This window comes from Pseudomyrmex gracilis, unplaced genomic scaffold (genome assembly GCF_002006095.1).
Source record: "Pseudomyrmex gracilis isolate BER0280 unplaced genomic scaffold, ASM200609v1 scaffold_32, whole genome shotgun sequence".
Lineage (NCBI taxonomy): Eukaryota > Metazoa > Arthropoda > Insecta > Hymenoptera > Formicidae > Pseudomyrmex > Pseudomyrmex gracilis.
The window spans coordinates 389,454-414,929 of record NW_018020616.1 but is presented as its reverse complement, the minus strand read 5'-3'; the positions used below and the strand labels follow the sequence as shown (position 1 = coordinate 414,929).

At 35.0% G+C, this 25,476-nt stretch overlaps 5 protein-coding genes across 8 annotated transcripts; 2 read left to right on the top strand and 3 right to left on the bottom strand.

Annotated features, from left to right (window-relative positions):
* Positions 1-44: 44 nt before the first annotated feature.
* LOC109852620 (tyrosine-protein kinase CSK) lies at positions 45-11,673 on the bottom strand. 2 transcript variants are annotated; one of them, XM_020423923.1, is made up of 8 exons: positions 11,478-11,673; positions 9,668-9,711; positions 4,915-5,401; positions 4,177-4,830; positions 3,894-4,092; positions 3,729-3,815; positions 3,553-3,645; positions 45-3,473 (listed from the first exon to the last, which is right to left on the bottom strand). In XM_020423923.1, the coding sequence occupies exons 3-8, from the start codon at positions 5,325-5,327 to the stop codon at positions 3,378-3,380; spliced, it is 1,542 nt and encodes a 513-aa protein (XP_020279512.1). In that variant the 5' UTR covers positions 5,328-5,401; positions 9,668-9,711; positions 11,478-11,673; the 3' UTR covers positions 45-3,377. The 2 variants fall into 2 exon arrangements, with proteins under 2 accessions (XP_020279512.1, XP_020279513.1); XM_020423924.1 differs by having other exon boundaries at positions 4,915-5,300.
* Positions 11,674-12,831: 1,158 nt separating this feature from the next.
* LOC109852640 (non-structural maintenance of chromosomes element 1 homolog) lies at positions 12,832-14,496 on the top strand. The gene is made up of 6 exons (XM_020423979.1): positions 12,832-13,191; positions 13,322-13,463; positions 13,546-13,741; positions 13,818-13,931; positions 14,016-14,136; positions 14,308-14,496. Exons 1-6 carry the CDS (start codon positions 13,092-13,094, stop codon positions 14,331-14,333), a joined length of 699 nt encoding a protein of 232 aa, XP_020279568.1. The 5' UTR covers positions 12,832-13,091; the 3' UTR covers positions 14,334-14,496.
* A 122-nt stretch (positions 14,497-14,618) lies between these two features.
* Positions 14,619-17,041, bottom strand: LOC109852634 (coiled-coil domain-containing protein 174). 2 transcript variants are annotated; one of them, XM_020423967.1, is made up of 2 exons: positions 16,613-17,041; positions 14,619-16,373 (listed from the first exon to the last, which is right to left on the bottom strand). In XM_020423967.1, the coding sequence occupies exon 2, from the start codon at positions 16,356-16,358 to the stop codon at positions 14,643-14,645; it is 1,716 nt and encodes a 571-aa protein (XP_020279556.1). In that variant the 5' UTR covers positions 16,359-16,373; positions 16,613-17,041; the 3' UTR covers positions 14,619-14,642. The 2 variants fall into 2 exon arrangements, with proteins under 2 accessions (XP_020279556.1, XP_020279557.1); XM_020423968.1 differs by having other exon boundaries at positions 14,619-16,370.
* Positions 17,042-17,172: 131 nt separating this feature from the next.
* LOC109852624 (eukaryotic translation initiation factor 2 subunit 3) lies at positions 17,173-21,200 on the bottom strand. 2 transcript variants are annotated; one of them, XM_020423943.1, is made up of 10 exons: positions 21,009-21,200; positions 20,236-20,299; positions 20,013-20,123; positions 19,574-19,807; positions 19,307-19,465; positions 18,906-19,135; positions 18,678-18,822; positions 18,147-18,316; positions 17,804-18,046; positions 17,173-17,674 (listed from the first exon to the last, which is right to left on the bottom strand). In XM_020423943.1, exons 1-9 carry the CDS (start codon positions 21,078-21,080, stop codon positions 17,813-17,815), a joined length of 1,419 nt encoding a protein of 472 aa, XP_020279532.1. In that variant the 5' UTR covers positions 21,081-21,200; the 3' UTR covers positions 17,173-17,674; positions 17,804-17,812. The 2 variants fall into 2 exon arrangements, with proteins under 2 accessions (XP_020279532.1, XP_020279533.1); XM_020423944.1 differs by lacking the exon at positions 17,173-17,674 and having other exon boundaries at positions 17,690-18,046.
* Positions 21,201-21,964: 764 nt separating this feature from the next.
* Positions 21,965-24,591, top strand: LOC109852630. Its single transcript, XM_020423960.1, has 2 exons — positions 21,965-23,211; positions 23,623-24,591. The coding sequence occupies exons 1-2, from the start codon at positions 22,467-22,469 to the stop codon at positions 24,141-24,143; spliced, it is 1,266 nt and encodes a 421-aa protein (XP_020279549.1). The 5' UTR covers positions 21,965-22,466; the 3' UTR covers positions 24,144-24,591.
* The last annotated feature ends 885 nt before the right edge of the window (positions 24,592-25,476 follow it).

The window sequence follows — 25,476 nt, the reverse complement described above, 5'->3', positions numbered from 1 at the left end:
TACGACTCTACGAAAGGAAGGTTAATTAAAGTACAAAACTGTAGTCGAGTGTACGGTGTGTAATTTGTTTCCTTTATTAATAACTTTTATCTTTCTCCAGTGAGAGCTATTCTCGTCGCTATAGTTGTCTATCTAATGAGAAACTTTTTAGAATTGCGATATAGTAACAGGACGACAATAAACTTTTCAATGTTTTTTTTTTTCTAAAACTGCTCGGTCCAGACTCTACAAAAGAGAGAGAGTTTCGAGAATAAAAACAGTGTTTGTCACATGTTTCACATACATTTGCACTTCGTATAAACACTGTAGTTATTTAGTTACCATATGAAGACACAATCAAATTGGTTTACTTCTTTTGCGTGTGAGATTTTGCGATCTAATTTATTATTTCATATATATATATATATGTTTATATGTATATATATATATTAGATTTCTTACATTCTAATCGAGCGATTATCAATAGAAAATAAACGAATTTAACGCACTGGTTGGTTGTACAAAATTAATATTTGCAACTACGGGAATCCCCGTGTTACATATCAAAATAAGTAACAATGTCACGCCACACTGTTCTATACATAATGCTCTTCAATAAATAACAAGGTAATGTATTATATCCGAAATGTGTCGGAGATACAAGAATGGAGATGAAATTGGCATATTTTTCACATGAAAGAGAGAATAGTAATATATATAACATTTTTATGTGTCTGGAAGAGTATACATGCAAATTGCACGATAACTACGTACAAATATCCAAACTTTACGGTGAAAAACACAAGTCAGGGTACATGTTAATTAGGGCCGTAATAATATACACATTATTGATACGTGTGTATCTCAAAAATACATACCGCAAATATCAAAGTTACAAAAACGGGTCGTATATATTTAAGATAAATGTACAATCTAAATTTCTTATGTAGAAACTATATCTAACTGCAGACTGAAGAGACCCTTGCGGAAGAAAAGATCGAACCTATTGTGTTTGTGAGAAATATTTATATTAATCAGTCACGACTTACATTAATCTCTGTTTCTATATATATATATATATATATATAATTATTATCTATATATATGTATATATAATTATATATATATATTATGAGATTTCGTTTTTTGAGGAACTGAGTGACCGTGTCACTTTCCAAACAATCGTCATATAATAGTGTCAAATTAATAATACACGCATTATTTTTCATTTGTGATTGTTTTCTTCATTTGTTTTTTCCATAGACATATAAGTATAAACTAGAAATTGCGACCGTCAACAATGGCGTCGCTAGAAAAAAATGAAACGATGTCGATGCCTCGTGGATACCTTATATGTAATATAAAAAGTTGCGTTTCTTATTAAGATTTACTGAATTAATACTATAATATTACGAAAAAATGTATAAATAAATAAAAAATGGACTTCCAAATGTGTGTTTTTATTCTACACACGAATGACACAAATGTACACGCACGATTTTATTAAGTTAAGCTGTTACATACATTACAGCATTGAGTTCACATCGTTTCCGTGAAACTTCAAAGAGGATCGTTCGCTTATTTTCATCGATTCGCGAATTCACACGATGTAGCGTCGCGAAGCAAATATACCTCGCAATTCTAGTGTATACTTCTATGTCTATGGTTTTTTAAATATTTATATATGCGAATAGAAGGATCTTTACTATCTCCTATACAGTTTTTTTACAGATCTTGCTTTTTAATTCTTCTTAAATAAATATCATTTGATCTTTTCCGTAGCTCAGCTACTACTCAGCAACGTACGATCGTCAAGTTGTCACGATTAGTCCGTTATTATTGGCAAAAGCTTTGTATGAAAAAATTAATCAGATTATACAACAATATAGCGAAAATAATACGCTATTCAATACACAAAATGTCACTGATATAAACGGAGCAATTATTTTTTGGCGTGGTGCAATTGTGTGTATGAACATTCGTTTTTCTAATACGTGTTAGTCTTAACTCTAAAAAAAATATAGACACTTTTGTTGTTAAATCTCTCAACCAATATATCAATTATTCTCGAAATATTATCTTTCGATAAATATATACAAAAATATTTACAGAGAGAGAGAGAGAGAGAGAAAGAGAGAGAGAGAGAGAAAGATACATTTACACCACTAATGTATTTGAATATTTCAAGAAACAACTTAAATAAGAGAGAGTGTGCGTTTATAATAGCAATAATTTAGTTACAAATTAATAGTTCCTACAACAAATCTTTGATCAAAGAACTTAAATAACTAAGAAAATACTTGCACTCTATAATTATCAAAGCCTTTTATATTTATAACAATACAAAATAGCGCAAAAAAATAATAATAAAGTTTTTTTTTACATAACTTTAACGAAGGTTAAATTGCTGATAATCTAAAATTAAATGGACAAGAGATTGTGAATAACATATACGTTGTGTATATTATAAATTACGTAAATGTAATGCAGTTTATACACGCGCGTATGTCATTTTTGTGCTGTAAAAAAACTTGAATCACTTAAAAAACTTGTGTGATGATCGCGAAGCCATTTTTATCATCGCCGTGAAATACTCCAAATAAATATGTCTATTAAAAAGTTAAGTAGGCGATTGTGTGTGTGTGTGTATCGGATTTCGTACTTATAAATCTGTTGATTTTATTCCGAATTATCATTCGGATTTCATCATATGCAAGTTGAACTTCCCGTTTGAGAACATCAACTTGGGCAAAGGCACGATTGACCATAGGTAATGTTTTGTCTGAAATAGTTTGCTATATAAACATTGAACTTTTTCCATTTTTCAAAAAAAAAAACTAAAACAAAATAAAAATGAACATAAGTAAAGTGAATACAAGTTTTCGTGTATGTAACAATCAAAAAGTCCTGTCTCTCTTTTTTCTTTTTTCTGATAAAAATATTTCAAATTAGTATTTTTATTCTGAAAGCGTGAAATCATAGAGACGCGTCAGCGTCTCTGTGCAGCTTCCGCTAAATTCACATTGAAGACAGTGTTTATAGTCCTTTCTGGAGTAATGATATTCGAATTGAAAATAAATTCTTTTTCGGACATTCGTTTGCGCATCTCACATATGTAAAACTTTCACTTATACTTACTCAAAAGAATTATAGCAAAAACTATTATCTAAAAATTGGAGTTCTTTGCTTTTCAGAACACATTTTTAATTTAGGCACTGAAGCCACTTGATAATATTCAATGTTAGGCTATTAACGATTGTTTATTCCAAGTCAGAATGTCAACTTAAATTTAAATCAATTAAATGGACTTCTTATTAGCGCGCAACATATAAACATAGAATTCTTCTTCTCCATGAAAAATCTATAAATACTGCAGTTAAACCGTATTAATTTTCTTCCTAATTCGCTGCTTTGGTGTACTCGGTTCTCAATTGACCAAGTGTCAACTTAACTTCGTGAAAAGTCGGTCTTTTTTCTGGTTGTAAATTCCATGCCTGTTTTACAAAAAGTAGTATAAATTAATAATATATAATGCGACACTATACACACACGTAGCGGACAAATGTAACATACCTGTTTCATAATATCGTAAACTTCCGAGGGACATCCGTCTGGCGGTTCCAACTTATATCCTTTTTCTACACACTTTACAACATCGGCTAAAGGCTGTAATAATAACAATAATGTGTGAACAAAAACTATTTTTTTGTCTTGTATGAAAAATCAATGCAAGAACAATTGTCACTCACAATTCGCGGGTACGGCACGCGACCAAAAGAGTAGATTTCCCAAAGAAGGATTCCAAAGCTCCACATGTCAGACTTATTTGAAAACTTCTGAAAACAGCCAAATCAAACGCAAATTAGACCGATACACTTCAAACTTGTTCTGATCGTATGTCATCAAACACTCACTGGATTCTGCTTTAAAGCCTCTGGTGCAGTCCATTTGATTGGCAGTTTTCCACCTTCGAGGGCGAAATTTTCATCTCGCGCTAGACCAAAATCGGATACTTTGGCGGAGTTGTCCTCCGCCACTAGAACGTTCCTCGCTGCTAAATCCCGATGCACTACGTGTCTGGATTCCAGATACGCCATACCAGCACACGTATCGCTACGGATATCAAGTGTGTGATTAGTTGCACGTAAATATTTTACGATCGACATGCGAATTTTATGCGGTCGCATCTTTACGTACTATGCAAAGTTAATCTGATCCTTCTTCGAAACGTGAAGTCTCCCCCTCGATCGTAAGTAGTCCACCAGAGATCCTTTACTCATATATTCCGTAACTAGATATATATGTTGATTATTAAAAACGAGACCGAGTAACTTAACCAGATTGTCGTGAATCAGGGAGGTCATTAGGCTCGCTTCGGCGAGAAACTTCTGCGCCGCCGCGCTGTTATCCTTCAGCATTTTCACCGCGACCCTTTCTCCTCGGTAGACGCCTAAAAGCACGTCACCGAATTCTCCCTTTCCGATGCACTCTTTTAATTCTAACTCGTGAGTCTGAATCACCCAACCGGCCTCGACAAAGGCCTTCGGGTCCACACAGAAATCTTGCTTGCCCTGCTTTGGCAGAGATTTCGTTAGCTGCGTACACAAACCGTCCGCGTCTTGCTCGTAATGCTCGACCAGGAGCGCCAGATTCTCGAAGAACTCCTCGTCATCGATCGTTAATTGATTGTTTTTATATTTCACCCTGTAATGCTGCACGCGTCCTTGATAGCACACACACAGTGTGTAGTCCCCGGGGAAATTGGTCGATTCCCGAACGAGAAACAGACCGTCCTCTCGCGGTCGTAATAACCTTTCCGCTGTTTCCCTCGATATTTTTCCATGGAACCATCTGCGCGTGAAAAAGAAACAAAAAAAAAATATAAACAAACTGTTAAACTTTCAAGTACGTGTGTGATTATAAATCAATACGTACGGCATCGCGCTCAGCTTCACTTCGTGTCGCGGATTGACCGGCAACGAGGTGGTGTTGGCGCCTGAATTAATGGCGTTCGAGGTGAGGATCACCGGAGACGACGCGGTGTTCACGTGCGTCGTGATGTTGGGGGTGGTGACATTCGAATGCGTGGTCATCGTCGGCGACACGGGGTGGGACGGAATGTTACCTGCAGTCAGGTTGGAAGGAACGCTGTGCTGCTGGGTGCTGTTGTGTATAAGGGAGTGGGATGTTACGTTTGAAGGAATAGTGTGATGATTTTGATTGCCGTCGAGTTTCGCTTGTCGCGCTGGCGCTGACACATTCGGGTATACGCCACCCGCATTGTGGTACGTTGGCATGGCAGCACAGTAGGCTCTATCAATCTGCGAAGATGAATGAAGCGCATTCATGTGAGAATTTATCCGGTTTCCGTCTCATTAATAAGATGTTTTCATCCATCGGTGAGACGTAACGCAGAGACGAACTAAATCGGAGAAAAAATACAAAACTCTTTTTCATTAACTTTTTATTTCATGTTTACGTGCTTCTACATCGAGAAACACTGAAATATTTCGTTGCTGAGTAATTAACCCGACGAAGCTTTTCAGTTTTCTTCGTCGACATCTTATGAAATATTCAAAAAGAAAGAGAGAGAGAAAGAGAGAAGGAACTCTCTTTGAAAACAGAGATATTATTTACCAAGACAAAAAATACAAGTAAATACTGACCGGAGTGGCGCGATTCAATTATCTCGCTGTTAAACGCGCGAATCCATAAGGAAGAGATGATTAATAAAACTCGTTAGGCAAATTGAACCCGATGCATATTCAACCGGGGCATCGCGCTGAGTTTTAAATATACAGCAGTTGGACTAAAGTGCCTATTGTTTCAAGGCGTATAATCTCTATCGCGATGCTCATCCGTTGAATTACGATGTGATACACGACCGTACATGGGACGTCTGCGATAGGTGAGTCACACAACTAGTTGCGTATTTTCGCAACGATTGTAATATATGTATACAGCGATATAGTAGAGTCTATCATTATCGAAACACAAGTGACACACTCCGTTAGCGATCTAGAGAAACTTTTTAACGCGCAAATCTCGTCGTCTCGTTAAATTCGAGAACAAAAGAAAAGTGTCCGATAAAATCAATTTGTCGGACAAGAAATATTACCGGCGCTTGTGCGTTATGAATGAAACATACATACATATGTAGAAAACAATTTTATTCTACGTTATCTCCATATTTCGATCGTACGCGGTAACAGGAGAAACAGAAATCCATTGCACACCGGATAAATATTGAATAATTCAACCGAGAGTCTATCCTTGGTCGGCGGGATTGCAGGACAGAGGTTGAGAGAGAGAGAGAGGAAAAGAGAGAAAGAGAGGAAGCGAACGAGCGAGTTATGTCATGCAAAACCGTGTAGTTGCAGCGGAACGTGATAATATGCGAATCGTTTCGTTACGTAAGTTCGAATAGTCACATTTTTGGTCTCGTACTACACTACTCTAGATTTCAGGACAGACAGATAAACAATCAGAAAAAATACGTTTTAAGAACAATTTTCTTTATTCTCTCTCTCTCTCTCTTTGAAAGATGTAAGATTGTTATCGAGATTGACTGTGCAGACTACTTCGTTTGTGTCAAGTCTGCTGCAATGACTGCACAACGTCGTAACAGAAGCGCAACAAAGCAGAAAAGTTAAAAGACCCCGAGTTTACGAGGCAGAAGAGATATAGGCCGATATTTATAGTCGAGAATCTTATATTTAAGATCCTAAGTTCACCTTCAGATGCTCTCCGTGGCCAATGAAACGACCCGTACAGCATCTCAAGACGAACTCAAATGTATGAGATCGGTCTGTGAATAACCGGCCGAATAGCGAGGGGCTAAACTCTTTGTCTCAAAACGAATCTCAAAATAGAATTTTTTGTTCAAGCCAAAAAAAAAAAAGCCGGCAGACGCGAGACACCCAGAATATCAACATCAAATCTGAATGCGAGGTGCGTAGTTACGTGTGATACACGTTCCATCGCGCTTCGTCGTTCGGGTGACCCGATTGAGCGCGGCTGCGTATATTTCAAGCTAATGAGACTTATTATTAACTCGATTGTACACACACGCGATGTTAATTTCCATCGATATATTGCAGGTAATACGTGCAAATCATTTTGCAAAATTGTTCTATTTGCGTGCAATCAAACGTTCTCGAAAGAGTTACGTGTTCGCAACGCGTTCAAACTAATCTGTCTCTAATATCCGCATGCAGATTCATACGACGCTCGGCTTCTAAAAACTTCTTTAGCGCGTGAAATGTCAAATGACAAATCTATTATTAAATATCGTGTTTCGTACAAAACAATGTCACAAATACAGGAACACAAATGTAAATCGAATATTCAGAAAGAAATATTCTCGCTCGCTCTCGAATCGCTTTAAAACACTACGGAAACGAAATTTCAACGAGACGATTCGCGTGACGTGTGTGTGACGGCGATGTTAAACGACACGTGTATAGAATATCTCGAATAACATAATTGAAGAAATACAAATGCGACGCCGCTTATATTTCGATTTCGAGCGGAATACGCGGACGCGATAATTACATGATTCCGTATGCAGATTTCAAGGTTGACTCGGAAGTTTCTGTTTACATGAGTGTTTTTCGAACTCCCGCTCGTGACTCACTATCAGAGCGTCTCTTCCACAACCGCAGACCACAGTCCACTGCGTATTATTTCACCAAGACCAACGTGGTTGCATTCGCACGCGAGGAAAGCTCCATTTATCGGCACAAAAAACCTGTGCGATGCGCGATTGCGGTCCGTGCAAACATGACAGTAAGCTCTCACAGCTGAACAATAACCGGGCGATAACCGCGATTCTTGGTGGTTTTTTAACGAAAAAAGGATTTTCTGAGAAAGAACGAAACAAAAGTTGAAAAATATTATATTTTTTTAAGATGGAAATTGTGTAAAAAATATATTCAAAAAGATAACGATTACAAAAAATTCTAATTGTACGACGCGGAAATTGAATGTTTCGCGTATAATTTTATTATATGTACGTTGAAAATGATAAAAGTCGTTTTATGTGACTGCGACTATACCCAAAGTTGTTCACGAGACAAAATTCGCAATTTATGCGAGGCTCGTGCCCGGTTGCATGCGTGCCGGCCGGGCACGCACATCGCGGGTCCTATTAATATCTTCCAAGACAGCGTAAAAGGGCGCGAATGCGGACGAGAAGAGAAGAGAAATGCAACAGATTCGCGGCGCTTGCTCGTGTTGTGTTGCACGCTCTTTAACAGTACACATTACTGTACCGTGACCCACACCACTGTTTTCCATGTCTTACGTCGCACGTCTCTCCGGAAGACGAACCTTCGAACTCTCTTCTTTTCCGCGAGCGATGCGCCTCTTCCCGGTTCGCGGGAACTTCCGAACGCGACGCGACGAAAACGTTCTAGTCGCGCTTCTGACATTCCGAATGCACAAACAGGAGCACGAACACGCGGAATTTCATTAGTCACTTCTGTCACACTGCAATGCAAAAAATATGCGCGGGTCCCTTGCGAATCTCGCGTTTTTTTTTTCGTTTTTTTTTTTGTGCATAAATTCCTGGAGCATTTTGGAGAGCAGTCTCGTGCGCGTAACAGAATTCTCAAGAGACACTAACTAAATAAAGACCAGAGTCGTACAGGATGTATAATGTATCCTTTTAGTAGCACACATTTTTATATCTTTGTGGTTTGCAGTTTTGCGTCTCGCTTTTCAGTCTGCTCTTTTTTAATTTTCGTCTCATTCGGTAAGATCCCTCGTAACTTAATCTCGCATAACTTAAGTATACTCTTCGTGCTGTCATCTCGCTATCGTTCGCAAATTGATCACGCATGCACAGAAAGAACATAATCTGACGTACGCATGTCAAGCACCCTTATAAAAGAGTGAAAAAATAACGGAGAAACTTAAGTTATCCGGGATTTTGCTGTATATATTGACGACATCTATACGTTATATCCATGATGTTAATAAGTTTCAAAATAGAGTATAAAACAAATTAAACGAATAATAAATTAAACGAAATTTTTCTTACTGATGCATATAGATTGCAACAAATCTTAAACTTTTTCTAAACCAAAAATAATAGGTACATATGTATTATATAATATATAATTTATTATAATTATATATAATTTTTATATATATTACTTATATATCAGTTTTTTCTCTTTTACATTCTTCTAGTATTTTCTTATATGTTTCTCTATCTCACATTCTGTTCTTTATATATTTCTATGTGATATTTTACAAACCCTACTTTCATGTTTCATTCATATTCCTCAACAACGTCTGTGAAGACGAGCTGTCCGGAACGACATCGAGTGTCGGCGTAGATCATATCATGGAATGCTTGAAGCGCGAATAGCACTACTAATGAATAGCGGGATCGAAAACATCAAGCACTTGGCTCTTGTATAAAGGAAGAATTGAAATAAAAACTCGATGTTTTTTTTTTTTCTCGTTTCTCAAATTTTTCATCGGTGTGCTCATTTGCGTCAGAATAAATTGCTAAATAGAATAGAGTCGCTCCAATACCGCAATGGAACGTGAGATTTCTAGCTTCCGGCGTTTATGTATTGTAACGTTAATCTCCTCACATTGCCTCGTTCAAAGATCGAGATTAATTCGCGGTACAGAGTGCAAGAATTAATACAGAATGTCTGTCTCAGAAACATACCTATGCTTTGCATCGAAAATCCATTTTTGGAAAATATTGGCTCTCTGAAACAAACACAGAAAGTGAATTACGAAACTTGTACGACTTTCGTGAATTAAAAAAACTTGAATAATGTTTTATCTTAGTTTTCATATTAGATTTGTATCTTGGGAAATATTTACAACAACAATAGACAAATCATCACGCGATATAATAACGGGTTGTAGAAATATATAAATTATGCGAACGAGTAATACGCGCTACATTTAAAACGAATATTATTTCTACAAGAAATGCTTCTGAAAAGAATTTTTTTCTCGATATTATTTCTGAAAGAAATGTTTCTCATAAAACAAAACCATACAGTGTATCGCGTCTTACAACAAAGAACAAATGTAGAACAGCCGCGTTTTTTGCTTTCATTTAAAATGTTTTTTCGCGTAAAAGAGCCGAAGTATTTTTCATTACTGATATTTCTGAGAACGCAAAATGCGAAGTAAAAAAAAAAAAGTCGGGACAAGGTCGCGCGATTTACAGACCTTCTTCAGGCCGGGATTTAATTACGTGAAAGATGTGTAAAACAGAACAAAGTCACTCGATTCGGCGAGAGATGAAAAAGGGATTAGGAGAGAAGAGAACGTTCTCTACTAGTTACGCGGCGCGCAATTAAGCGCCGCATACACACACACGACTATGTTATTTATCGCGCGCGGCGTTGCCTATTTATATAATTAGCCAATTGCTAATTGTCCGGGTTCACGTAAGTCGCGGCCAGTTTGCTTCGGCGCATTAATCACTTGTCGTCGTCGTTTCGCATAATCTACCTCTCACCGCGAATCGACTTGAATTTTTACGCAATGTCAAAGACACATTGCAAAGAAGCATATTTTGGCTCACGTGTAATTGTGTACGAAGCATTAAGAAGCCGTTGAGAGTCACTTGTATCTCTAAGTCTTTATAGATATCAAGTAGGCATATACTGCCTCTTGAAAGTTTGTTAACACAAGACATAGATTTTAAAACTGATGCATAATTACACAAATACATCATTTCTAAGTAACTTGGAAATAGCATTGGAATAGATAGCAATATCTAATACACTTGAATGCAACCTTAAATGACCTTAAATGATGATAAGATAAAATATTTTGCATGTATAAGAAATATTTCTGGATTTGGAAACAAACATTGATAGAGGCTAAATGTACATAGAAATTGATAGTATCTTTCTGATAACTTGTTTGTATCACAATACTCTGTAAAGCAAGTGGTTGACATTATGTTCAGCTCAGCACATTCCTGAGGCTGGAAACTGCTCTAGTAATGGATAATATTTTTTGTGTTTTTATCACTGAAAAGATACGTAGTGTAAGAGATACCGAGACATTCTCAAAATACAATGTACAGACAATAATTTAAGAATAAAAAAAATAACTAGAAAAAATAAGTAATATAAATGTGCGAGATATAAAGAATAACCGAGATCACAGCAAAAGGTTATAAGGTGACAATCTATCACGGTGAGGCAGAACTAAAAGATAATGAGCAAAACGCAAACACTCTCGATTAAGAAAAGAAACGCGAATACGTCTTGGATCGTATCTGTCATTCAAATTGTCGTTAAAATGACAGAGGGATTGCACGTAGAAACTATAACCAAACTCGGTCGGAGATCGCGCGGAATCTCGCACCACTGATCGGCGAAAGCACTCGTGGTCGCACCTACGACGTTTGCTTTGACGTAAGGACGCCCGTCACGACGGAAGGACGATCTATGCGTTTCGTAGTACAGATGTTGGTACATGCATACGTGCAATGCGGCAATACACACCTCTAAATGCGGCGAGACGAGCCGTGCAGGCGGAACGCGTCCACCTCCGGCCGTGTGAACAGCTAACTTACGCGCGGATAAAGCGGACGGTCACGCGAGACACGCTGCTCCAGCCGTTCGCGTTTCCACGCGCGAATATTCATAGAAAACTGCGATCGCGCAAACACTTAGCGAGAAACGTCACTCACTCACGCAACTCGGGCAGCCATTTTACTGCGCACAACCCGTGCGAAGATAGCTTCTTGAGATTGGCATCTTCGGTGTGATTTCATGAATTACTGCGATACAACCTTAAAGATCGATATGCGATACTTCGATTCTCGAAGTCGAAATATCGAATCAAATAAAGTTCTTTATAAAACTAGCACAGGCGCGCGCTACGCGCACGCTATTGTTATTTTTATTTAACGTGTTGTCAGTGAACACAACCTGTCACCGCGATGACAGATAGTATATACGTCTTATAAACCATATAATACACATATGAGAAATGTCAGAAATAACGCATGAAAATCAAACTCAAAAAATAGTGAAAGAGAAAAGTGGAAAAACAACACGTGACAGGGAAAAGGGTAAAAAAGAGAATATTATATATATTATATGTAATATTCTATATCTATATATAATACACACACATACACACACACACACATATATATATATATATTATATACCGTAAACACGTGACCGAAGTCAGTAACACCGCCGCGGTCGCGCGGCCGAGGTTAGCGACTTCACCGCAGTCGCGCGACTGAGGTCATTCACCCCGCCGCGGTCGCGTGACCGAAGTCAGTGACCCCCCCCCACCAAGGCCGCGCGGCCGAGGCAGTGACCCCGCCCCCATCATGGCCGCGCGCCCGCGGTCAGTGACACCGCCCCCACCATGGCCGCGCACCCGCGGTCAGTGCCCCGCCAAGGCCGCGCGGCCGAGGTCAGTGACCCCGCTAAAGTCGCGCGGCGAAGGTCAGTGACATTACTGTAGTATGTATATAATACATATAATACAATATAAAGTATAATATTACAAATATATAATAAATTATATGTATAATATGTATTATTTAATGTTATATATAATATAAATTACAGTCACGTTATTTTCACGTGTTGTTTTTCTATTCTTTCCTGTCACGTGACTTTAGTTACGCTTAGTTGTCGTACGACAAATGTAATATTAGCCTTAGGCAAAGACAACGATTTTAAGTATGTTGATTGGCTATCAGATAGAGTTTTATAGAGAACGGTATTTGATAGCCAATCAATATACTTAAAATCTTTGTCGTACGACAAATGTAATACTAGCCTTAGTAGGGACGTTTACAGGACATCTAAGTCCGGTTTTTCCTAAAACAGTTTTTATTAAAACGGTTTTATCAGTCGTGTAAACGTAGTCAGAGACTAGCGTATGGACCAACAACAAGGTTCAAAAAGCCATAACTGTATCAAATCAAACGTTCCTCGCTTAAAAGTGTGTTGATTCTTGTTTCCCTTTTACTCGTGGAACTTTACTCACTCAATTTATTCTTATTTTTCTTAATAAACTAACACTTGCAAAATCTGGAATACTTAAAAAAGAAAAAATAAGTAGTTATATTTTATTTGATTCATCGAAAAATGAGTTATAGTAAAAAGCATAAAGTTTTATTGCAAGCTATTATACAAGAAGGTGCTTTGAGTGAATATGAGGGAAAGAAATTAGTTTTGGAATTATTTGGTATGTAAATTTTTTCAAGTGAAGTAAATATGTAACATAGAAGTATAAAATCACTTGTATACATGTATGTAAAATAAGAAGAAATAACTATTTTCTTTCTTTTTCTTAACTGTTTTAATATAAATTTTAGGTCATGATCATATAGCAAAAGTGCTAAATGATATAAATATTAAGTTGCAACTACTAAACATGACTATAAAATGTGTAAATTGTGAAGTTACTGGTAATTTATATTGGATTCTTGCAAGTACAGTACAAGAAAAATCTGCTAAGTAATATTCAAAATTGTTTTTAGTCAATATAATATTTTTATGATTATTGCAAGTTATTTATTGTTTATATTAATTTTTGTAGCTTTCCTCTTGAGTTTTCACAAGCTCAGTTAGAGCTATTACGTAACATATATTCTGAAATAATTACTTCAAACACTGGTAAAGTGTCAAGTACATGGTGCCTTAACTTATGTTCAACATTAAATCACAGATTGACTAAAACTGAAGCAGAAGAATTTTTACAATTACTGGTTAATAGAAAATGGTTATTTTATAAGGTGCCAGGTTTTGTTATATAATTTCAAAAATTCCTTTTTATAATTAAATCTTTTGTAACAAAGAAACATGTTTTAGAATGGAAAATACTACATAGGCGTGAGAAGCATAGCAGAACTACAGCAATATTTCAAGGACACATATGATGACAATTTTACAACTTGTATCTTATGCAAGCAATCTCTTTATTATGTAAGCTGATAAAATTAAAAATATTTTAATATTTCTATTATTTTCCATATCTTACAATTATAGTAATTAAGTTTTATTACACAGGGTGCAAAGTGTGACTCATGTGATACTACGACACATGTTTATTGCTTAAAAGCTTATATGAGAAATAGTAAATTGGGATGTCCTAATTGTCATTCTGCAATGCCAGGAATTACTTATTCTGGTAATTAGTGTTTATTATTAGTGCTTATAATTTTATTAATTTGTTTCGTTTTTTACTTTATTTCAATAAAAGTAACAATATACAGCGATATATGTAATTTCTTTCCGAAATGTATTATTTTGATATTTATAATAAGATATACATGTGTGCTAATATTTTATTGTATTACAGATGATACTAATTCATTACAAAACTAAGTAAAACTAAGTTCGATGCTATAAACATGAAATAATAAAGGGATGAAACAACAGTTACCAAGATTCAGTAAGAAGTTCAAAAGGCACTTGTAACGCTGTGTGATTATTATTTCTAATTCATTACAAAACTTATTATTTATAAAATTCGCTGAAAAATTTTAAAAAGAAAATAAATTGTTATAAATATTTATGTTAAAAGTATTGATGGTTTACTTATAAAATATATATTTCTTTATATATACATATATGATTTTATATATTTACATATAATGAACAATATTGCTATGAGAATTGTTATTACATATACATTTACTTTGTGTGACTTTTTTCAAATTTTTCTCTCAAGTACTTGAGACCGGCCATTATCCTGTCTTCATTTATATTCTGCGATAGACCATCTTGTTCGCTTGCATCAGTCAAGTTGTAACTGGATGTTGTAATCTCATCAGGAAGAGGAATATTTAGATTATTTTGTAACATTTGCTGCTCAGGTGCATGTGTTTTTTCAAAATAGTCATACATATTTTGTAAATAATTCTTCGGCAAGTGAGATAATGGATATGAAACAGTTGCTGGACTGGATGCACTTATAGTAGAAGTAGATGTCGTACTTTCAAACGCCTCAATCTCACTATTTTTTATGGTAATGTGTTTTACAATACTTTCATCATTTTGATCATTGATCTTGCTATTCTTTACATTAAAAACTGTGTCATCACCAATATTAGTATCTTCATAAGAGAGTAAGTTATTACCACACTTGTCAATAGATTTTTTATTACAAATTTCAGTATTATTAACTTCTTTGTTACTTTCCACTGTCTTATGAGTTGATTGTTCACCAATATCTTGAGACTTACAAAAGCCAGCACTTTTAAAGTTATCATATACTGGCCCAAATTTACTAATTCTTTGTGCTCTGCATTTCTCTATCCACTCTTCTTGCGACATTACATGCCAGTAATCTTTCTTGTCGAGAAGTTCTGCGAAAGCCTTTATTTTATTTTCCTCATTCTCTCGCTCATGAGCGGTCTTAATTTCCTTATTATTTCTATCTATGCAATCCGTTTTGATTAGAGAGTCGTCTTTGGATTCCTCAGTAGATTTATCATCGATAACACCATTGCCAGTAGTGTTAATTACTTTGTTTTCTTGAATTAACTCCTCTTCTGTAAGTTCTGCTGGCAAGCCTGCTCGAATCCGTTGCCTGATTCTCGCAACCTTCAGTCTATTCTGTTCTATTCTGTCTTTCACTTCCTTTACTTCTCTTATTTCTTTCTGTTTTTTCTCAGTTTCCTTCCGTAAGTTTGTCAGATTTTCTTGCTGTTTTATTCTCTCCTCTTCATCTTGTGAGAATGCATAATAACCAACACCATGCGTTCGTGCTTCGTCGAACAATATATCTTGATAATGTATATCCACTTTGTCCGCAAGCTTTTGTGTTTGTTCTTCCCATTTTCTCCTCATAATTTCTATTTCAGGTTCTTTTTCCTGTACAGGGTATTGTTCCTTGTTTTCTTCTTCTATATCAGATTTTTTCATTATTTCTTGCTCTATTAATTTGTCTTTCTTTTGCATATGTGGTAGATCATCCTTCAAACACTTTCTAGTACGACCAAAACAATCTTGGTATTCTACCCAATTTTCTTCCGGCTCTATTGGATATTCTTTGTCAATAGTTTCATCTATAAAATCCTCTTCAGGTTCATCTAACTTCTCCTTAAAATCAACAAGAAACTTATCATTGTTAAGTTTTGCTTTTTTCAATCTTTCATACAATCTTGTTTTGGCTTTTAACATGAGTTTTGACTTCTTATGTGCAATAATATCCTCACTGTCTTTTAATTCAGTACTTTCTTCATTTTTGACAGTTTTTTTGGTTCTTTTTTTACTTAATTGTGGTGTTGAAGTAATGGATTCAGATTTTAGCTTAGCCTCGCTTACTTCAGCTTGCTTCCTTAATAATTCTGCCTTTAAGCCAACCAGTGATGAGAAGTTGACATTTATCTTCTTTGTCATATTCATGTTTTGTATTATCTGCTGTTAACATTAAATTATTTTAGATTTTATGTATATATTTATAATATAATTTTATGTATATATTTATAATATAATGTATGCAAAAAAAACTATTTTTATAAAGATATTTACACAAACGTGTGTGATGTGGAGTGTGATAGTTAATATAACCTTACATTTTTCTTTAAAAAACAAATAAATCATAAATTGATTTAGATAGTTACTTTCTTGTAAATATTTTGGTTTGTTCATGTACTTACAGATTGTATGGAAGCTTAGAATATGTTTGACAAGTTATACAATATTATATAAATATCGTAAAATCACTTGTACACTACAATATCGGTTTGGTTTGGTGCTCTTTTGCAGGGGGTTCAAACTCGCCTCTTGTCAGAAGGAGAACGCTGGTTTCAGCGCCGCCTAGGCTACCTGCCAGGAAGTAGTGAGCTAAAGAACGAGTGGAGGAAGACTGCCGCCATATTTAAACGCGCGTGTCACGTATAGGATATAGGTATGGGTATACTTATTGGTTGTTCTTTTTCACTGAACTGGTCACACTAGATCAGAGTTTATTCTTTTTCTTTACATTTAGAAGGAAAAACATAAACTCTAACACAGACTGGGCTGTCCTTACGCTGGATGCACACTGATTAGCGGATCTTCATTAATTAATATCTCGTTAATTATTGCAAATCTTCCAAAGGGGTATAGGACTTTTCGTCTTAGAATAACCCTTTCTATCTGCCTACGAGCGGTGAGATGGCAATTACGGGATACCCTGTATATACATAATTTATAATATACGTAGTAGAAAAAAATGAGTAAAAAGAATAAAGCAAAAAAAGTCGTGTGACAGTTATATAAATATACAACCACGTGCACCCACCACGCGCAAATATCGAGAGTGTACTGTATAACTGAATTGACACTGCTTTTTAGCGCATCACTTCTTTTAAGGGCAAATTAATATATTTCTCTTGTAGAAAAAAACGTTCACTCAATGACCACTATTGCAACATTTGCAACGACGCATGCTAAGTAATTAATTAAAAACAATTACTTCTTCAGTTTCTTGTTCCAAAAAGAAAGTCTTATTACACGTTAAGATATTATACGATAAAATATGTTAATTTACTACAAAATAAGGCTTGAACTTTTTTCATAAAAAAAAATCCAATATCGCAACGATGCATGCGAATCGATAAAATAGTTACAAAAAGATTTTATATAAACAGAGTGAGATAGCAGAGGCAGAAGATACTTTGTTGAATCCGTGCTGACATACTAACGCCAGTGTGAGTAACTGCAATCTTGAGAAGAGTCTAAAAATACGTAGATTCGGATCTCATCAGTTTTTTTATAAATCCAAATAACAAAATTTTATTATAAACATCGCAGCACAAGTCAGTATTGCACTGTTGCAATAAATATAATCTATTCTTGTGTATTACTTCGAGAAATTATCGATCCAAAATAGGATCTATCGTCTGGCCGCCGCAAATCTGCCCCCATCCGATCAGACGCCAATGTTTCTCTACGCGTCTGGACAACGCAATCTTTTCATCAATTTCTGTACACACCGGATTTGTCAGACTAATCTTTGCCAAGTCAGCGCGAGTAGCCAATACTCTGCCACCGGTGCTCAAGGAACCTATATTCACTAACAACACTTCTCCTCTTGACAGTTTGGGTACCTGATAAGTCGATATTTGTATAAATAAATAATCATTAAAATAAAGAATCAATTTTTTGTCGTAAGATATGTGCAATTTAATGAAAACACAAACGACTTACCCTTGCGCCCTTTTTATCGCCTTCGGTTCTCACACCTAACAAACGTTTCAGCAGATAATACGAGATTTCGAGTTCAATGAATATTTGTGGCAACGCACCGACGCTCCCGAGAATTTGACCTACTAAACGATCAGCGCGGCACAGAGTAGGCTCAATCTTGGTTCCAACACCTAAATAAAAAAGTACATCCTTGTCAAAATTCTCAATACATTCTCAGTTAACGTTAGCCCTTAGAGAGCTATGCAGCTGAACGCTCCGTAAAGGCCAAAACTTTCTACGTTTAATCCTGCGAGAACTCCAATTATTAAATTGGATTAAATTAAATTATTACTTGGATTTAATTATTAGATGAGATTAAATTCTTCTTAAATGTATTATTTCAATCGAACGGTCCGCCGCAGCGATAGGTTTTGCAAACGGATATATTCACCTTTAGACCATAACAGTTTTCACTGAATGAATATATCCATTTACAGTACTCTAAGAGTTATAATAAAAGAATAACAAGAATATGTGGTAAAAGTTCTTTACCAATTAGACCACCCGGTACAGCAAATTGCAATTCGTTTTGTTCAGCAAACAGAGACACGATACGCGAAAATATTGGACGGCAAGTCAACTTGCCCTCGCTGTCCTTGGACACCAATCCTGGACGAACTTCAATTTCCATACCGACCTATAAAGATTATATTGTTTTATGATAGACACACATTTTGAAAAATCAAAACGTGTTTTGTTCTAGAGTAATTTATCTCATACCTTCAACACACCTCTGAGGATGCTACCTCCAGCGACACCACCTTTCAAGTCATCCACCTCACAACCCGGTTTATTCACATCGAAAGATCGGATAACTATCAGTCGCGGTTCCGATGTGAAATCTCTCATAGGAACTGGAATTTTTTTTGTGATATACTCGCATAATACCTCAATATTATATTTTAATTGCGCTGAAATTGGAATTATCGGTGCACCTTCCGCGACCGTGCCTGATTTAAGGAAAAAAAAATTAAAATGAGAACCAACCAGAGTGTTATGTATATCTATTAAAATATTTTATATGGCTGTCAAAGTCTTATCTCTTGATTTAATAAGATAAAAAAATAAAAAAATAGTTTTATATATTAGAATACTTAATAATGATGAATACAATAATGTACCTTGAATAAACTTCAGAATCTGTTCGTATTGCTCCTTTGCTTGAGCTTCTTTTACTAAGTCAATCTTGTTTTGCAAGATTACTATATGCTTCAGCTTCATAATCTCAATAGCAGCTAAATGTTCCGACGTTTGAGGTTGCGGACAGGATTCGTTACCCGCTGCAATTGGTTAATAAAGTGATTTATTACTCAAAATATAAATGTTGAGACACGAAGCAATTTAATAAAAATCAAACGACAAAATTGTTGTATTGATTACGATCATACCAATTAAAAGTAAAGCGGCGTCCATAACAGCCGCACCGTTAAGCATAGTTGCCATGAGAATGTCGTGTCCAGGGCAATCAACAAACGACACATGACGAACTAGTTGGAATCTTCCTGTACAAGCTGGACGCAAACAAGGAAAAGAATCGTCTTTACTAGAACCTCCTGATATGTAACGTCCAGGTCGAGGACACTTCGGGTTGTCGCATTCGTAAATCTTTGCGTTTGCGTATCCTAAAATGATAAAAACAAATCAGATTATATAAATTTGTTTTTGTTATCTATTTTAAGATTTCTTTTGCAGAATAAAAATTGTGTCGATAGGATAAATTCAACATGTTAGAAAAAGTTTATTTGAAATAAAAATTTAGCTAAAATTAAAGTATTCCAATTAAAGTAAAACAATTAAAATTATATATTTAAAAAGGTATACACTTACCAAGTTTAATAGTGATGTTTCTTTCTAATTCATTCTTAAAACGAACAGTCTGCACACCAGAAATAGCCTTTACAATTGTTGACTTTCCGTGTGCTACATGTCCAATAGTACCTGATACAAAATTGCACTTTTAAAATAGATTATATGCCAATTTATATACTAAAATATCATATACTAAATATGCTTCACAATAATATATATAATTATATTTTTGTGTACTTACCTATATTAATTGTAGCTTGTCTACTGATTACTTGTCGTGATAGTGCAGTTAATTCACTAACAACCTGTGCAAAAGCAAAACAGACATTAAGTTTTCAATATATTAGCAACAACTTAAAAAAGGCAATATGATAGAAAAGTTCATGTTCATGAACAGTGTACACCTTGATAGCTACGCGATTCCTAACTTTATTTCTGGCTGACTAAAGTTTAATTAAAGATAATAAAATTAGCTTTCAATATGTTCTTCACGAAATAAAAGATGAGAGAAATAGTAAAAGACATTTTATACACACGTGCACGCGCACGTGTGTGTACTGGCAATGGAAATGTACAAGAAAAATAATTACAAAACCAGCATTGCGCAAATACAAGATCTCCGAACTTTCGGAGTCCGTTGCGCCACGCCAACGCTTCGGCAAACGTTTTATTGCAATGGTAGCAAAGCACCTACTAAAACTCAAACTCCGATTTCTCATACACTTGAGAGTTGTATCGTTTCCGAATAGCATTTGTTACTCCTAGGTACAATATTACTACACTCCTTGAGCAAACTTCGTTAAAATTTATGACTTCTATTAAGAGTATACTTATGAGATCGTATCTTCTTAAGATTAAAAAAAGAATCATGCCATTGAAAAAATTTTATTATTTTTAGTAACAAAATATTGTTTCATGCGTATACTTGAACGTTACAAGATGAAGACAAGTGTGACAAACGAGGTTATATTGCATGATGAACGAAAAAGCGAGCAAGTTGATGTAACGACTCACCAATTTCGACAAATCTTGTTTGTAGAGATTTGGCTGGCCGGTAGTTATGCCAAGTCCTTCTTCGCCGCCCATTTTCCTTTCTTAAATGATATTGTTAAATGTTCTGGTTAACCAAATGTTACCTTTACGTCAGAAGTTTTCTTATCCACGTTTTAAAGTGATGATCAGCCTAGATGCGTAGCGTCCATACAGAGATACGAGTCTAGTTTCCACCGAAACCCTCAATTCGGTTCCACTCCGGTACAGATCAAATTTAGTGTTCCGTTTCCATTGGAAATTGTCTGTTCTTTTTCCATACTTTGGCTGCACTAGTTCACAGTCTATCTTTTTCCTTTTAACATAGATAAAAAAATATAGACTGTGAACTAGTGCAGCCAAAGTATGGAAAAAGAACAGACCTAATGATGCAACAGCGCTGCTCCCTGAACCCAGCCTAAAGTCTATGTCACACTACGGATTAGGATTGAGATTGGTTGCAATTTGGCCAATCAGAGAGAAGATCACTAAACTTAGGATTGGTTTTCTTTTTTCTAATTGGTCAAATTTCAATCTAATCTCAATCCCAATCCGTAGTGTGACATAGGCTTAAGCGTTCGGTGAGCGGTTGTGCTTTTGGGGTACGTTCCAAAATCTTACCTCGGTAATTAAAAACTATAGTACACGTGACGTAAAATATAGCATTTTAGTAACCAAGGTAGGATTTTGGAACTTACCCTGGATGCGCCCAATAACTTCGAATCGGTTGATTATTCTATTGGAATTAGCCAATCGCATTACTCATTTAGCAGAAGTGATCAATCACGATCGACACTTAACCGAAGTTGGCGAGCCCTTGGCATAAAATATATACGTACATATATGAATATGAAAAGCAACCATCAGGACCATCTTGTTCCGGCGCGCGTCCAAAACCACGTGACATGTTTAAAAGTCGCGAAGTCACTGAGATACGACTTTAAATTCCCTCTTCGTGCCTGCCGGTAGATCCCTCGATGTTCCTGCACGATCAAACGTCCTCTTGTAATCGCCAATCAAACGTCGTATTGAAGTTAAAACGTCACGTACTCTTTTGTATACGTATTTATTTATCTTTAAATATTTGTAAATGATCAAAACCAATAAATCTTATTAAAGTTTTCACAAAAACCTAGAAATACAAGTACTAAAGATAAAAGAACAGACTGATCCGACGAGAACGCAGAAGAAGACGAGAACAGAAGTAGAAGAAAAAGTGTCAAAAAGTGTTGCAAAAAATTGACAACGGTTATCGACGATTATCAATCCGAATATCGATTCTCGATTACCGGAAGACTACCGTGTTGCATCGAGGGCGCAATTGCGCCGTTTGTGTCGACGTCGCGTCGTCACCACCGGGAGTGTAGAACGTTCACGAGACGCAAGAGAAATAGGTGGATATTAGCCTGCACAGAATTTTCTCAGAAAGTGAGTCTAAACTAAATGGCACCGCGGAAAGGAGCAAAACAGGCGGCGACGGAGGCGGATGAGATCGTGATTGCTGCTGCCGACAGCAACGTATCGCCTTCGAAGAAGAAAACTACTGCAAAGACGATCGTCGAGAAGCCGAAGCAAGCTAAGGCGGGAACTCGGCGTGGTAAAGCGGCGGACAAGCGTGAAAACGAGGTGATTGGTAATGAGGCTGCAAGTCCGGTTAAAAAATTACGCGGTAGGGCCAAGAAAGTCGTCACCGCCGTGGTGTCACCGAAAAGCCCTGCAAAAACTATCAACAACAGTACGAAGAATAAATCTAAGAAAACAAACAAGCAGAAGATAAAAACAAACACGGAGGAAAATAATGATGAGGAAGTCTTACAGATAACCGAAAAGAAAACACGTGCCAGAGCAACGACGAAAAAGGCGGGAGCGGTGAAGAAATTGCCCGCCAAGTCAAAGACCACGTTATCAACTGCGAAAAGGTCGAAAAAGGAGACAGCAATCGAGAATGGCGCCGGGGATGCTGAGAGTGCCGGTGATGAAGGGCCTGCGAAGACAACTCGTCGTCGAAAAGCAGTGGAAAAAAGTGTTGCTCCAGTAGCGAAAAAGTCCAAAACTACAAAAAAACGCAAGAGCGAAGATAATAAAAACTTCGACAATGATGAAATCATCGAAAAAGAAAAAAACACAGAGCCAGTTGCCAAGAAATCTCGCAGAGCGAATAAACTGGAAACAGGAGCTGGCGATGTAGGTAAGCTCTGTTTGTTACTTTCTTAGAGACTTTTCTAAATATCTTGTTAGTCACATATGTGTATTTAAATATAATTAACATTTATATATATCATAAATGTAATATCATTAATGTTACATATGCAATTAAAACTATCAAGTTAAAACAATGATTTACTAATGGTACATAAATTATTTAAATTTGTTTAAATTTTATATAATATATATCAATATGTATACTACATGTATTTTCACAGTAGTATTAAAGTAGATTAATAATATTTTACATTAGATTTCTATTATTAATTTAAAGAGCTTTTAATTATTTGCACATATTTGTCAGATTTAAATTTGTTTTATATATACTACTATTTCTATTATATCGTGTATGTATAAACAACATTACTTAGATTCAATTTTTTATTATCTTTAGTCAAGCTAAATCAAGATGTGAAAGTAATAAAACCCAAAGAAAAGACAAAGAAAAAAACTGCAAAAAAACCAGATGCTTCTAAACCAGAAACAAGCATAGGAGAGAAAATAGAAACAACAGAAGAAGAAGAAAACAGCCAAAATGTAACGTTGCAAGAAGACAACATGAAAGAAAAATCTATAAAAAGAACTGTCACTAGAAGAAAGCCTAATACTGTTACTGTCACAGAATCTAAATCAAAGAAGAGAAAAGTAAATGTGAATAAAAAAGCTGAAACAAAAAAACAGAAAAAGGAACAAACTATTACAGACGAGGATGACATAATAATAGATTATGCAAAGAAAGAAGATTTAGCTGTAAATAAAAATTCAACTTTAAATCTGGATGAAACTGTCACAGAAGATAATAATCTTTCAGGTAATGATAACACGAATAATAGTAAAGACGATTCAATGAATTCTTCAGAAATAAAAGCAAATTTTACTGAAATAGAAAGATCGCCATCTTTTCTGTCCTTGTAAAAATTTAGACTGTTAAAGACAACTAGCAACAACTCTAGTTGGGAAAAAATATTAAGATATTTTATATATTTGACTAATCAAACTATGCGCACACAGAAAAAAATTATGCTGATTTCATACAGACTTTCTAATCTGCATATGCACAGCATAAAAAATTAAATTTTAGGATCTCTGATGTGTCATTTTAGCCAAAACTCAATGTGACTTTAATATCAGGTCAAAAATTTTAATAGATATGAACATATTTATTTTTTGCACAGGACAGTAAGGAATATATAGATATGTATAAGTAAAAAGAAATTTACATCTTTCTTATTATTGTAGAAGAGTTTTTAATAAATATAAATGAAAGAGATGTAATAACATTTCAAACAGAACATATTTTTTTACAGATATCTTTTATCAAAAATTTAATATTAAAGTTTTAGCTGGATACCACAATTCTTGATATATATATATATAACAAGTAGTGCCATAAGAAAATTCAAAAGTTGTAAATCTGTAAAAAAATGTTAGGCAACATTTGTTGAAAAAAATATGCAAACTATTACTATATATGTGTATATATATATATATGTATACACATATAACAAACATATGTGTGTATGTATATGTATGTATATATATATATAGTAAATATGAACATCTTATAATATAAAATGTAAATTAGATTGTACAGATTCAGATATCTTGCTGGAGTTTGGATAATAAAAACAAAACCAAAATTTTGAATACTGCTCCTATAGGAATTATAAAAAAAAACGTTATATTTTTCTAAAAGTATAATGAATAATATATCTAAAATACTGTTTCTCCGTTGTCTAGTCTTGTAGCCTTATTGTCTTAACCTTTTACTTGTTTATTTATCTATTGTCTTTCTTCTGTTTTTACTTATTGAACATCATGTTGTTAAAATCCCTTTATTAAAATTAAATTACTAATTAGAATGTTTGTATGTCTTATAAAAAAAAGTGAACATACTACACATATAAGGTTTGATTGTTTGCATATTGTACAATGTATATATGTAAACATCACAAGCAAATTTTTTAAACAATATTACAAAATGAGTATATACATATAATGTATTAGAATTTAAACACTGATGTATGCGAAGTACTACATATATGTATAATTTTTTTATTTCTATAAGATATATTCTCTTACATTATTACTTATATTTAACGCTGTACGAATATTTTTTCTCTTTTCATGTTTTTGGTAAAATAAATTTGAATTTGTCTTTATCTATGAAAGATTATTTTTCCTATACCTTAATATAAAACGCAATATACTGACACTATTATAAAAGAACAAAATACAAAATTATAAA